The sequence below is a fragment of the Rhineura floridana genome, chromosome 6, assembly GCF_030035675.1.
Source record: "Rhineura floridana isolate rRhiFlo1 chromosome 6, rRhiFlo1.hap2, whole genome shotgun sequence".
In the NCBI taxonomy this organism is placed as follows: domain Eukaryota; kingdom Metazoa; phylum Chordata; class Lepidosauria; order Squamata; family Rhineuridae; genus Rhineura; species Rhineura floridana.
The window spans coordinates 22,620,713-22,636,601 of record NC_084485.1 but is presented as its reverse complement, the minus strand read 5'-3'; the positions used below and the strand labels follow the sequence as shown (position 1 = coordinate 22,636,601).

The 15,889-nt window shown below is 44.5% G+C and overlaps 1 protein-coding gene across 1 annotated transcript in view; it reads right to left on the bottom strand.

The window, feature by feature from the left end:
- Positions 1 to 15,889, bottom strand: part of BMP7 (bone morphogenetic protein 7) — a 109,874-nt gene that overhangs the window by 23,942 nt on the left and 70,043 nt on the right. Inside the window, exon 2 of the mRNA XM_061631190.1 lies at positions 3,169 to 3,361. Coding sequence (XP_061487174.1) covers positions 3,169 to 3,361 — 193 coding nt within the window. The remainder of the gene's footprint in view (positions 1 to 3,168; positions 3,362 to 15,889) is intronic.

The following is a 15,889-nucleotide window of genomic DNA, read 5'->3' as shown; positions in this document are numbered from 1 at the left end:
AGCTGCATGTTTTGCATACAGAGGATCCCCTGTTTAATCCTTGGCAACTCCAGTGATGTACCACCTAATAATAATAATAATAATAATAATAAATTTCTATCCTGCACCTCCTCCCAAAGGAGCCCAAGGAGAAAGACATCTGCCAGGCTCTGGAGAGACCTGCTCAGAGTAGACAGTATCAGCCTAAATGGCCACATAATATAACCTGGTATAAGACACCTTCGTAGATTCCTTGAGCCAGAATTTGAAAGCCACACCAGCACTCCCTTTTCCTCTTATAAAAGGCCAGCTTGGAAAACAGACAGTGCTTTTGAGGCCTCTCTACTGTTTTGCATTAAAGAGACCACACAGCTTGTTAGCCAGCTTTCTGCCGCTGAAACTCATCCCAGGGCTTTCAAGTTGCAACCAACATTTGACCGAACAACTCCCCCAGGAAACAGGGATGAGAAAGCATCGCTCTTGGACTCACACGCCAACATCTGATGTGGAATTTCCAGAGGTGAAAGGCTTTCGTGCTTCCTTTGCCGCTTGACTCAACCGTCTTTCACCCACAAACCACGATTCACGAAAGTTTTCTTTTTAAAAAAATGGGGACAGAAAAGCAGCTGCTTCTTTAAAGCGACTGCTTTTATTACTAACCTGACTCAGAAAAAAAAAGCCAGCCTTTAAAAAGAAAAGAATTCCCATGCCGACATGAATGCACAGTGCATGCTATTGCACGCCGTGAGTCAGCCTGGGAAATTGTATAATGCGTTTGTTTTCCTGTAGTTAGTTACAGTCCTGTGCAAACAGCAGGCCTGGAGGGGAAAACCCTCAGCGAGAGAGATCAAAGGGAGTCATCCTTCCCCCACACATACACATTTGGAACTTTCCTCCCCTGGTGACCAATAATTTTACTCTGCAGCAATAATGGATTAGCGCTCCCTATTCTAGCCTCCAAAGAGTGGGATGGAGTGCTGGAAGAGCAGCATCCACGATCACGGAACTTATTCCAAGCTAAACAAACTCACTTCTTCCAGCCCTTTTAGTCAAGGAGAAAAAAACAAGGGCTTGATTTATTATTCATTCAGTTCCATAAACACAGAAGACGCAACACAAAAGAAAATCAAAGGGTATGCCAGTGAATCAGTTACACCATAGGAAAGTCACATCAAGACACAGGGGAACAAAGGCATCATCCCTTGTTTTGCAGCAAACACTGAGCAGGGCTGGGCAACTGGCAAGACTGGAGCCAGGATTGGGATTTCCAATCCATGTCTTACAGGCTCTGCAACCAAGCCATAATGCAAATGCGTACACAGAAAAGCTTCAGAGGTGAACCAGGTCTCAGTTCAGGTCTTCTGGTATCCAGTCCTAGATGTAGCCTAATGAGCCACCCAGAACTGATCAGAGCCTTCTACAAGACTCAAGTGACACTAACTACTCTGATAGGCCCTCAGCAAAATGAGTTGGCCACTCATTTCTGCTTGGTCACTGTGAGAACTGGATACTGGACTAGACAGACCTTTGGCTTGATTCTTATGAGACCTGCTCCAGCTAGCCATAAGATCTAATAGCAGTATCTGTGCAGCTGGGGTTAAGCCTCACACTTGTGATAACAGAGCCACTAATCGGCTGGCTATTTTATGTTCCTGGCCTAATTCCTGCCTCCTCCATGAACTGGCACAATGAAAGCCAGGCCCACATGTTGACCTTTCAGTCACAGATCAAACACCACCGCAGACAGAGCTTTCATATCACTTCATATCACCTCAGTTGCAGCTACTTCCAAAAGAAGCTGTTCACACATTCAGATGTAAGCATGAAGGGAGGAGATGCTAGGAGGTGAACACACATGTCTGAATGAGCATTAGACAACTGTTCCAGCTCCCAATGAAATGAATTTGAAATGGTAAGACAGCTGCGGCTGTTTCTGGACCAGGATAGCCTGACCGTTGTTGTCCACGCACTGGTAACCTCCAGGCTGGATTACTGTAATGCGCTCTATGTGGGGCTGCCCTTGAGGTTGGTCTGGAAGCTGCAGCTGTTGCAAAATGTGGCGGCAAGACTGCTCATTGGAGCAGGGTATCGCCAACATGTCACCCCGCTGCTGAAAGAATTGCCCTGGCTGCCCATTTGCTACCGGGCCAAGTTCAAGGTTCTAGTTTTGATGTACAAAGCCCTATACAGCTTGGGACCAGGATACCTGAAAGATCGTCTTACCCCTTATGTACCCAGTCGATTACTGCATTCTGCAGGTGAGGGCCTCCTGCAGATACCATCTTATCAGAAGGTCCGTTGTGCACAACATAGGAAATGGACCTTTAGTGTGGCGGCACCTACCCTGTGGAATTCCCTCCCCTTAAATATTAGGCAGGCACCGTCTCCCTTATCTTTTTGGCGCCTTTTGAAAACTTTCCTCTTTCAACAAGCCTTTTAAGTTGAGACCTATCCCAGTCTGCGTCTGTGTTGGAATTGCTTTTTAATATTTTTTTTTATAAACAGTATGTTTTTAACCCTTTTTAAAGATGTTTTTAAAGTTGTTTTGTTTTGGTGTGTTTTAAGGTCTGTTTTTATGATGTTTTGATGTGTTTTTAACGCTTTTGTTTGCCACCCTGGGCTCCTGCTGGGAGGAAGGGCGGGATATAAATCAAATAATAAATAAATAAATAAATTTGGTGTTATTGGCTCTTGCTGTTTCATCACCAGCTCAGACTGGGGTCTTTCTGCAGTCACTCATCTTCCTGGGTGTTATAAATCTTTTCTGGGTTTCCCCCCAAGCCTTCAGAACAGACTTGGGGACAAGGCATGCACAGGGATGCCTTGTACATAACTACGACAGGATCGTAGATAACTAGGACAGGATGACTTTTTCTCAGGAGCAGGTGGATGAAAAGCACACAATGGCCCCTGGCATGCAGGACTGCATCTAACAGCACTCCCAGGCTGTGATACTGACCCTCAAGGGGAGTGCAGCTCCATCAGAAGGAGGCCCGACGCAACCTCCAAGGTCAGATGAACCATCAGCACTTCCGTCTTTGTCTGGACTGAGTTTCAATTTGTCAGCCTCATCCAGGCCATTAATGATTCCAGGCCCCTGTGAGTAAGAATGACTGAAACTGACATCCCAATGCTGCCCACACATTCTTACTTTTTTAGAAAAATCATGGAGTTACTGATGAGGCTCACCTTCCTGGGTGTTCCTGGAGGACCTGGTAGACGCTGATCTGGAACGTTTCATTGTCAAAGCGTTCTCTGATGTAATCCTTGTAAATCCGAAACTCAGCAGCAGTGACTGTTTCACCCTCAGGGATTCTGGAGAGGTCAAAGCGAAACTCGCGGCGATGGCTGCGCTGGTGATAGAACTCTCTGTCATGTTCCACTGCAAAACAAAAATCACACCTAATGAAACTCACGCTTTTGGGTTGATCCGTAAAGCATCCTATTTCTCTATGAGTCGCGTGGTATGTATCGGGTTGTATCCAATGTTAGTGCTACTCAGCGTAGACACATGGCAGTTAACGGATGTGATTATTCATTTCAATGGGTCTACTCTGAGCAAGCCTAGCATTGGATGCAACCCTATGTCTGTGCATGGAAGCGGGGAAGAGTAGGATGGGGTTTCTACCAACAGTATAGAGGCCCACTGCTCTTGCAGGGAAATATTTATGAAAGTGTCCCTTGAAGTGGCCTTGAAAGTGGCTGGATGAGAAGGGACTGTGCACTGCAGCTCCTCCCCATGCATGGGAGTGACCAGGAGCCATTATGCCTGGGCAAGAGCACCATCTGCTCCAGGCTGATCCTGTAAAACATGATACTGCAAATGGGGCAGAGGCTGAAGCTAATAAAGAGTTGGCTGGCCTAAGGCCTTCTAGTGAACCAATGGCAGAAATGGGGACTTCCTGGTCCACAGTTGAGCATCTTAGAATCTCCTTCACCCCCTGCTCCCAGCCCAGATTCTAGCTATAAACTGTAGGGCAGAGATGGGAAAGCCGTGGCCCACCTCCAGATGTTGTTGGACTCCTAACTCCCATCAGTCCCAGCGAGTAATGTGGCAAATTGCCGGGCCTGGCAACCAAGAGGTCTTCTGTATCTTTACAAGTTGTGCAGGGAGAAGGGAGAATTCCGCCTTGTGGTTTTTCCCATTACAGGGTTGCAAGAACACCTGCACTTGGCTGACTTTCTTGTCTCCTAAAGATACAGGATCAGTCTCAGGCCCTGAACCTGGCAACCCTAGCAGAGTCCCTTCGTGATAGTGACACCACATCCCCTCATAGCCACACGTCCTCACTCGCATGCTTGTTCTCCGTCACCATCTCCACACTCCTCAGTCCTTTCCACGTGCGCCTTATCCCACAATAGCAGATGTCCCTAGGAGCTAATCAGCATAAAAGGGGAGTGTGCTGGCTACTGAGAAGAGTCTTCTCGGTGGCTGACTCACCTCCTTTCACTCTGGTTGGCTCCAATCAGCAGGAAAGAACAAGGGAAGCATGCTGAAAGATTCTTCTCAGTGGCTAATACACTCCACTTTCATGCTGATTGTCTCATAGGACGCTGGAGACATAGGGACCCTGCTCCCCCAAAAGTAAGGTGTTTAAGACCCCCTGAGATCCCAGACAACTACACCCCTGTTGCCAGCCAGCATGGCCAATGGTCAGAGATAATGAAATCCAAGAATATTTGGAGGGCTAAAGGTTTCCCATCCCTGCTGTAAGCGCTGGTTTGTATATTTAATTCAATGGGTATCATTAGAAAGAAAAGATGCTCAAACAGATCCTGAACTTTCAAAAGGCTTGGATGCCTTAGCTCTTTGCAGTGAAATAATATCTCAGCTTGGTGATCCACATCTGGGTCGCCAATGACACTCTTTATGGGGTGGGTGGGTATTATACCTTGAATCAGGAGCAGAACGGGGGTTTAGCTACAGAGGGAATGGGGAAAGTCCCATTCCGTGAACTCTGTTCCATGTTCAATTGAAAATATTTCTAGCCCTTGTCCTGACAATACAGACCTTAGAGCAGAAATCTTGCCAAAACAAAAAACAAAACACTAGTAAGTCAAAACTAAAAACAGAAGAAAATCAAAAAGAGCAGCAACATAATGAACAGGTGAAAAGAGGTGAAAATGCCATTCTCAACACCTCCTACCAAATGGTCAAGTAAATTTAAACAAAGTCAAAAATGTTAAGCCCAAAGCTGGACTAGAACTCTAATTGCAACTGGGGCTGATGGGAGCTGGGAGTCCCAATGTCATCTGGAGTACCACAGGTTCCCCAGCCTTGCTTTACAACCTGGATGCCACCAATGAAAACCTCTAGCTTCTGAAGGCAACGGCATCTGAAGCACAGTCTTGGATGGCAGATATAGGAGCTCATATGAACTAAGACAACCCTACGCAAACTCTCGTCTTAGTTTTATAGGTCAAAGCCAGCATTTTTAATTGTGGCTACCTAGAATCATGCTGAAAGCCAGCACAGATTTTTAAGCATCTGTGAGATACATTCAGTACACGGGATCCTAGTTCACAACAGGTCCACCACACACAGAGTAGAGGCACTTACTTTTTACACTAAAACCTGGTTGGATCAGCTCAAGCGCATTTTTAAAAAAATCTGCTTCCGACAGATTTCACAACTGATTGGTAGATCATCCTGTTGCCCCTCAAGGTGTGGCCAATGGAAACACTTTGCTGTAGGCTCAGGCAGAGACAACGATTGGCCCAACACTTGGTTGTGGGCAGTCCTGAAAGATGTGAAGTCAGCAGTGGGGAAGGGAGGTGTACCCAGCCGAGGTTCAGAACACAGCCAGGAAAACCATTCTCACTGCTTTTGAAGCAGCCAGTGTGTCCACAGCCACAGACAGCTCGATGTAGCCCTTTTCAAGCACGTTGCTCATAAATGCGAGCAGGGATGAGCACACATACTTGTTGATATACCCGCCACCCTCCATAAGTTGAAGGGTGAAGTCTGAAGTGTGTGTGGGGGCTCCTCTACTTGTGGAGACTCCTCACATGCTTTACAGCCCTAGAAAATGAATAGAGTAGGATGCCCACTTCAAACTCCGCATTCAACTTGTGGAGAGCAACAAGAAGAGCAACGCAAGTCATGGAGCTTGGCACACTTGTCCCCACTCATGCGCAGCCTTTGCATGTGAGCAGCGCATCCAAATAGGGCTCGTATGGTAAGCGTATTGCCGTAATTCAACATGAGGTTGTATTCAACATAACACTAAGGTTAGGGTTAGCAGGCGATGGAACAGTCCTTGCACGACAGAACAATTTCCCCTCTCTCCTCCCCCAGTGTGCCCCCTAAAGCTGTTCTGGGTTTTCCCCCAAGCCCCCAGAACAGACTTGGGGACAGGGCATGCACAGGGGGAGGAGGGGGAAAATCCCATTGCGCTAGCACTAATCCTCTCGCTAGTGCAAAAAATGAGTGGAATACTACCCTTAGATGTTCCAATGGCACAGATAATTACGACAGGATGACCTTTTCTCAGGAGCAGGTGGAGTAAGTGGATGAAAAGCACAAAATGGCCCCTGGCATGCAGGGCTGCATCTAACAGCACTCCCAGGCTGTGAAACTGACCCTCAAGGGGAGCGCAGCTCCATCAGAAGGAGGCCAGACACAATCTCCAAGGTCAGATGAACCAACAGCACTTCCGTCTTTGTCTGGACTGAGTTTCAATTTGTCAGCCTCATCCAGACCATTAATGATTCCAGGACCCTGTGAGTAAGAATGACTGATGTTGACATCCCAATACCGTCCACACATTCTTACATTTTTTAGAAAAATCATGGGGTTTCTGATGAGGCACTAGTGAGGCACTCATGTGTGGTGGGCTAGACAGCAGATTGAAGTAAAGGAGCAAGTGGTAACTACAAAGAGAGAGCGACTTGGTTTTAGCAAAGTCCTAGAGGCGGCTCCATGACCTTTATGATTCATGCACCAGAGCTTGTTGCTCCCAATGGCCCTCTAATATTTGAGTCAGCAATCAGAGGTGGCAACCTTGAAGTGCACATTACAGATATTAGTAATACTTTTGAATCATCTGAGGCTGCTTCTGTCAACTGTCTACTTCCCATCCTCTGCAAAAGATAGTTGCACCGAAAAATTCTTAGCGCGCACATCAGATTCACTAACGAAGAGCTAGATGGACTCATTTATTCAAGGTCATTATGCTAAACATGTCACAGGATGCGTCCACACCAACAGCTCTCCATTACAATCCTTGCAGTTTGCTTCCTGTCATTTCATTGACTCTCATCTTATTGATTCATTAATTACTCTGTGCAGCCTGCTCCCAAGAGCCCTCACAGGAAGCTTACTTTATACCAAGTATGACCATTGGCCCATCAGGATTGCCTCCACTGACTGGCAGAGGCTCTCCAGGGTTTCAGACAAGAGTTGTCTCCCAGCCCTACCTGGAAATGCCGGGGACTGAACTCAGGACCTTCTGCATGCAAGGCAGATGTTCTTCCACTGAGCCATGGACCTTTCCTCCATCCTTAAAAATGTAAATGTACTGCCTTCAAGTCGATTCCTACTAGGGTTTTCATGAGAATAAGAGGCAGTGACTGGCCCAAAGTCACCCAGTGAGCTTCATGGCTATGTGGGGATTCAAACCCTGGTCTCCCAGGTTGTAGTACAACACCTTAACCACTACACCACACTCCTTACCTATAGCAAATATCAGTTTCTCCTTCCTGTAATAACTGTTTTTTCTTTCCACAATGGGGGTTAACTGAGTGCTTCTCCCCCCCCCCATTTGTTTGCTTCACATTTGCAGAAAACCAAACATTCTATTCTATTTATTAACATATTTCTATCCAGCCTTTCCAACGCAATAAGGGTCTCCCCACCCCGCTCCGAGGCAGCTAACAATTAAATAATAAAACCTAACAAAATATCATGCTATTAAAAACCAAATTAAAAAAATAACAGCAAATGCAAAACAGCATAAAAGGAATCAAAAGCTTGCATGTCAAAAACAAAGCAAAAGAAGATGGCCAACATGTGCTTTCTTTAAAGATGGATGTGCAAAATTAGATTTAAACAACAAAAGGTCAGAGGTCTATAGTAGCGCCTTTCCAGGCAATCCTTTCTTTTAACTGAGTGAACTTGTTACTCGTTTGTTGTGGAGAATGCAATTGTTCTTCCTCCAAGTTGTGCTTGATTACTTTGTCACATTCTAACCACAATGCTTTGTCACCAGGATAATATACTTCTCTTCCCATCCACACCCACACACCTGCAAACACACATTTGACACTAGCAGGATTGCAGCTGTGGAGTGCTGTATGAAATGTGGTTGATTGTCCCTGGCACCAACAGGATAGTGCCTGTGCCTCATCTGTGATGACTCTGACCCAGAGCTTGGAAAAGGTACTTTTTTTTGAACTACAACTCCCATCAGCCCAATCCAGTGGCCATGCTGACTGGGGCTGATGGGAGTTGTAGTTCAAAAAAAGTAACTTTTCCAAGCTCTGCTCTGACCCTCCCTCATCCCTGTGCCTTTTCCTAAATATTTTCAAAAATGGTGATATTTTATTGTTGTTGTCTGAAGTTTGTCGTGAGGGTTGCTCTAAAAGCAGGCGATGAACTCTGATGTCAAAGGCAGTAGGCTTCTGAATACTAGTTGCTAGAAACCACAGGAAGGAAGAGTGCTCTTGTGCTCAGGTTCCCATAGGCATCAGGTTGGCCACTTTGAGAACAGGATGCTGGACCAGATGGTCCTTTGGCCTGATCCAGCAGGGCTCTTCTTATGTTCAGAGTGAAGCCATTAAAGACACAGGGCCAAACTAGAAGTGATTGTAGCAGATCCATGTATTTAAATCAGAGCTTGGTAAAGTTACTTTTTTGAACTACAACTCCCATCAGCCCAATCCGGTGGCCATGCTGGCTGGGGCTGATGGGAGTTGTAGTTCAAAAAAGTAACTTTACCAAGCTCTGATTTAAAGTCAGACCTAACCCAGTCAAGTAGAAAGCATGTGTGGAACAGAGATGAACAGCAAACGTGGCCCATGAGTAGGGATGTCGGAGAATTCTGATGGAAATGGAAATGGGAGCAGACGTCAGCAGTGTTTGCTTCCCATGTCTGGAACAGAAATCAATCCAGGTTTTGCTGCTGTTGCTTTCAGTCCGCAAATGATACATAATTTGATTAAATTCTCCCTCTGCGCCCTATTTGCATTGTATTTTCTTTGCACTGAATGGGATGGAACAATGAACTGACCATGTAACTTAATTATGTAAATTACATAATTTTGCCACAACAGAAAGCAAAACAAGCAATGTAGTTTGGGGCAGAAGACAAACTGCAATGGAACATAAACAGTGCTGCTCGTGACCAATACAGGGCAGAATGGAAAGTGATGCCTTTTTGTATCTGTACGTGTGAGTAAGGAATCCTCTCTCGTGCAGATTACCTCTGCACAGGCTATCACCCCAGGCACTTTTTTCTCCTGGCTGGAACCCCACACTATCTGTGCACCCTTTTGTACTCTTTCTATCAGATGCTTACCCACCTGTGGCTTCCTCTTTCTACATGATTTGGGAAGTTCCCATTGGAAAGTTCCCATTCTAAAAACAATGGATCTGCCACCTATCATGTCCCATAGTCAGCAACTGAATACAGAAATAGGTATTAGAGAGATTTCATTGTTTTTCCTGCTCTTTAATTACTGACCAAGTCTTATGCTTTGTTTTGATTTGCTTTAATATATATACATCTTCCATGGCTAGCTCTCCCCTGCTGTTCCAGCTGTTGACAGGGATGCTCAGATAGCAAAGGGAAGCAACAAGGGCAAAGAGAATTCAGAGAGATAACCATAGTAAGCTACAGATTGCAGGGAGGGTAACATGGGAATATGGGAAGCAGCCTTATACTGAGTCAAAGCATTGGTCCATCTACCTCAATACTGTCTACACTGACTGGCAGCAGCTCTCCAGGGCCTCAGGCAGGAGTCTCTCCTAGTCCTGCCTGGAGATGTCAGGGATCAAACTTATTATTATTATTATTTGATTTATATCCCGCCTTCCTCCCAGCAGGAGCCCAGGGTGGCAAACAAAAGCACTAAAAACCATCAAAATATCATAAAAACAGACCTTAAAATACACCAAAACAAAACAACTTTAAAAACATTTTTAAAAGCTTTAAAAACATCTTTTTTAAAGGGTTAAAAAAAACTTTTTTAAAAAAACATATTAAAAAGCAATTCCAACACAGATGCAGACTGGGATAAGGTCTTAACTTAAAAGGCTTGTTGAAAGATAGTTGCACCGAAAAAACACATCAGATTCACTAACGAAGAGCTAGATGGACTCATTTATTCACGGTCATTATGCTAAACATGTCACAGGATGTGTCCACACCAACAGCTCTCCGTTACAATCCTTACAGTTTGCTTCCTGTCATTTCATTGACTCTCTTCTTATTGATTCATTAATTACCCTTGTTGAAAGTCTTCAAAAGGCGCCGAAAAGATAACAGATGGCGCCTGCCTAATATTTAAGGGGAGGGAATTCCACATGAAAGGTGCCACCACACTAAAGGTCAGTTTCCTTTAGTGCTGTGCCACTGAGATGTGGCCCTGTGGGATCAAGGTATGGATGACTATATCTCCCCATTTACAAAACAGAGTTTGATCTAAAATGGCATTTACAGAGTGATTTGGGGGGGGGGGGGATTGCCAAATCAGCAGGTCTTTTTATTGACCCCACCCTGTCTCTTCCTTCCCTAGCATAACAGCTGTTTTTAGGAACTTTGGCCCTAAAAAAAAAACAAACACCAACCAGAGAATGCACATACAGTAGGTGCAGCACATGGATGAGCCCACCCACCTACTCCACACGCCTTGGAACATGAGTAACTTGTATTGTGCAGAGATGGAGAGTCAAATGAAGATATGGGACATGTTGTATAAAGCCCTGTAACAGCCCATCATGCTACCACCTATCCTTATACTGTAGGTAGAGATCAGGAGGAGCACCCTATATTGATCCCTATAAAAATCCCATTGCAACCACTTTGGAACTGCATCACGTTCTTAGCTATTTATGTAGACTGTTCTCCCAGCTGCCCCAGCAATCAGAACAGTCAAAGAGCAGAAAAGTAACATGCATTTCCATCGTTTAACTGCACATTTATATAGGAAGCACAGGTTTTAACCTATGCAAGTCCTGGGCCAGGGGTGATTGTTACTCTGAAGTAAGTAACATGACGTAACAAGATGTGGTCACTGACCGAGTGGCTTTAAAGGGAATTAGACAAGGTCATGGAGGGAAAAGGGCTAAATGCTACCTCCAGGACCAGAGGCAGCATGCAGTGCTATTGTGCTCATGTGCTGTCTGTGGGTTTCCCATAGCTATCTAGTTGGCTGCTGTGAGAAACAGGATGCTGGCCTATGTAGACCTTTGCTCTAATCTAGCCAGGCTTTTCTAAGCACAAGGATGCAACCTTATCCATGTGGCATCAGGATGGCATGAAACAAGCTAATCGTTTTAAAAAGTGATGCAATTATTTGCATGAACATGATTTATGCAAATAGCATTAAGGGGAAAGACATGTTAGGCTTCAGAATATAGATCTCTTAACACCATCCCTTCCCTTCTTCCCCCACCCGTTCGTTAACTTGACTCAGCATTGCTCAAAGGACATTCAGGATGCAACCCTGATTGTACCACTCACACATACCCACGGGAAAGCATCTTATCACACTTCTGCCAGCTTGCTCATCTGCTAAAGCAGCAATACCAATTTATGGGCAGGGCTGGGAGAATTCATTATGAAACCCTTTGAAGATTAAATGTGCTATGTACAATGCAAGCACATTTTCATTCAAAGTGAAATGGCCTCACCAGCTTCCTCCCAGCTATTCCCAGCAAACAAATACCCCACAGCTAAATTGACAGAGGAAGCTGCCTTATAACAGGGCCATAACATTTGTCTATCTAGCCCAGATTGGTACTGCCATCTCTGGTAGCAGCTCAGGCTAGGGTAGTCATATGCCTTACTTTACAGAGGACAGTCCTCTTTTTTGAACGGCTGTCAGAGGACAATCCTTTATTTGGAGGCATCCTGTATCTGTCTGGTGCAAGTCCATTTTAAATAGCCCCTCCAAAAAAAGTCAGAAGGGAGTGCATCAATAGTTAGCACCTGGACAACTGACCGAGCACACAATAGATCACCTGACCTGTGAGCTGTCCCGCACTATGGTAATCTCTACCTAAATTTGTATCTACACATATACATTGGCATCTGCAAATCTGTATCTTCTTTTTTGCACTCTGGATACTGCATGTCCTCTTTTTTGGAGGATGCATAAACTAGCTTTGTGTTCCCCTATCAGTTAAACTAAAGTCATTGGTGACCAGAGGCAGGACCTTCTCAGACATGGCACCCTGTCCCTGAAACTTCCTTTCCAGAGAGATTCATTTAGTATTGTCTGCTTTCTTTTCATCTGACCAGGCCTTTAATTTGCCTGCATTTTTCTTTTTAATTGGTGTTGAGGACTTCTAGGATGCTTGTCCTGGGGGACTTCAACATCCATGCCATGGGGCTGGCCCAATAAGTGATTGGTGCAACACATGATACACTCTGGATTTGATTTTCTCAACTGGACAGGAGGATAAGAATGTGAAGTGGGGCATTTGACACATACTCCTTTGTCAATATCAGATCACCTCCTGTTGAGGATTAGACTCCCAGTGATCTTTCCCTTCAGCAAGGCTGGTGGACCTGGTAAAATGGTCCACCTCCAGAAGCTAACAGATTCTGATGGATTGCTGAGGGTTCCGGGGGAGGGGGCAAAGTTCCAAGTGGGCATGGCTGGTGCTCCTGTCAAAGACCTAGTTGCCCACTGAAAAGGGAAGACCATTCAGGCACCTGACACAATCATTTTCAAATACTCTAGCCTTCTAAACAGTCTGTGAAGCTGGGCACTGAGGCAGGTGGGAAGATGGCTGGAACACAGATTGAGAAAAACTTGTGATGAGCCCAAACACAAGTAAGAACCCATTACTGTGGAGGCAGCTCCCACACCACTGCAGGGATATGTGTGTGTGCACTCATGTGAATCACAGGAAGCTGCCTTATAGGGAAGTCAGATCATTGTTCCATCTAGCTCAGTACTGTCTACATTGATTGGCAGCAGCTCTCTCCAGGACTGTAGGCAGGGCTCTGTCCCAGCCCTATCTGAAGATGCTGAAGATTGAACCTGGGACCTTGTGCAGGCAAATCAGATGCTTTACCACTGAGTCACAGCCCCACTCCAATGTGTGTATGTCCCAAGCACCCTAAATCACGGTAGTTCAGATCTGTATCTTCCATCTCACTTCAGAAGTCCCCTTGAGTTCAATGAGTCTTACACCCAGGTAAATGTGTATAGGTTGCAGCCTGAATTTCTTCCACATCAAAGCAGTTGCTCTTACAATTTGCTTTCTTCACTTGGTAACATTGCTTTAAAGAGAGATAAAATAGGTAATGGGCAGCTTTTATTGGCTCACACTTTTCCTGGATTATAAATGTACACACTTTTTAAAACACTTTATTGGGCTCAGTGCCGAGGTACTCTGTTCTTAGCTGTGCAAAGAAAAAAAATATATTAAGGCAAATATTGTTAATTGCTCAGCACACTAATTCTAAACACTTACCATGGCTTGTCTACTTATGACACCTTCAAATAGAATGTTTTAATACGCAAAGCCCTTTTCAGTTTTGGGTCATGGTCCAACAAGATGATTAATGCATTCATATACAATAGCACATGTGTAACAGCCCAGCTTCTCAGCAGCTCTCCACCAGACTGCAAAATGCTGTTTAAATTTGAAATATGGATTGTGGTGGAGCGAGGGGGAATCCTCAACATGAAATGGTGCTATAAATTCCGTGTACATAGATGTCGAATTGTAGACTGTCTCTTGTTCATACTTACAACCAACCCATGAGATCACTATTATTCCTAGCTGCTGACTTCTGCATAGCCCTGGCTTAACCTCAAAAATTCATTTTCACAACATATTTTGGTAGCTGTCGGTAGGGATGTCAAAGAATACCAACAAAAACAGAAACAGGAGTGGAAGTTGCCAATGTTACTTATTTGTCTCAAATCCAGAATGGAAATTCATCCAGTGATACAACTGATATTTGTGCTTTCAGTCTGCAACTGGTACATAATTGATTACGTTTCCCCCCCCCCAATTTCATTGTGTTTTATTTACATCAAAATGAATGCAGTGGAATAACTTAATGATGACATAATTTACATAATTTTGCCAAAGCAAACAGCAAGACAAATAACGTCGTTTTTGGTAGAAGACAAACTGCAGCAGAACGGAAACAGTGCTGCATGCAACAAATACAGGGTGGAACGGAAAACGATGTCTCCTTACATCCCTAATTGTTGGTACATTCCATCATAAGCAATTACATGAAGGCACAGAAAGTCTAGGCTGCTAATGACTAGATAGACACCTAATTGCAAAACATGTAGAAATGATTTGTAAACAAGCCCACAAAAATCATTGGGCTGTTAACAATTTTAGCACCTCACCTGCCCTTCCATATTTAGTTTAGTCATCGTCAGTAGTCTGATTAGAACCTTCTATTAAAAAAAGGAAAAGGAAAGGAAAGGGGGGAAATCCTTGCTGGCCTCCTGGAGGCATCCCTACACACAAACAGGCATGTGGCTATTTACAAACTGGACTCAGGGGTACAAGGTGATGTAAAATATTGCCATTCTTACCAAGCATGTTTCAGCTGGTGCAGCAGTTGTTTAGTATAGGTTTGCAAGGTGCTCGGGGAGAAATGAACCAAGAAGCCAGGCTATGGCGCTATAACTCCTGCACTGTGAGCATTCTGTCCCAACTGCAAATCCAACAGATTGAGCTCTGTGCTTCAAAGGCACCACCTAGGCTGCAGTACCAGCAGGCAGGGTGGAACGATACCATGGAGGTGCCGTTCTGACACTGGCATAGCTGCAGCTTACCTGTATGGGGGTGTAGTGGGGCGGGGGGGGGTGATGAGTCGAGATTGCGCTGGTGCACCAGCAGAGTCAATCTGTCACTCCTCTTGGTGCACCCCATAGTCCTGGCCTCCCTGCCGCACACCATCCACATCCTTGCCTGTTGCATGAGGGCTGTCTGCCTAAGCTCCTGTTTTCTTTGATTGCTGAGTCCTACTTTGGGACTCAGCTGTTGCCTCATTTTAACTACGCATCTGCACCAGGGAAGGAGAGGGCTTCTGTTCGGCACGCATTGTTCAGCAAATCAACTTAAATTTGCATCTCCCAGCCTAACATATGGATCGTAAAGTAATTACCATTCAAATTTCACACCTGCAAATCCTGCAATACAGTTCTTGGCTCTAAAATGTACCAAAGATTTAATGTTCAGAAATGTGTACACTGTGCCCACAACACATGGAACATTGTGGAGAGGTCTCTTGGGGTAAACTGTATTTTATGTATTCATATATATTTATGGGGGGGGAGAGAGAGTGTGTACCTGTCCTTTATATATCTTACACTTGGCACTTAATTTTATTATATAATTGGATTGATGAAATCTTTTGATTTGTTTGAATCTTGACATGAATTTGCATGGCTGCTCTGCATTGGATTGTTGGATTTTAAAAAATTCCTTCTTATTACAAAACTGAAATGAATAGATTTATTTTAAAAAATAATGTGTACGTTGAGCTGAAATGCATATTAAAATATGCATTGTATGTTTCAGTATTTAAGTATGAACTTTCATACAGATTTTACTTTTATTTTTTTAAAAAAAAGCTTAATGGGGAAACAGGACAGAACAGACTTAGGAACACATGAAAAATTGACATAGACCGGAAGCAGTCATCCCTAAATGCATCCCCTTGGACTGAAAGCTGGCTTTCCCACCTCAGGACATGACTGG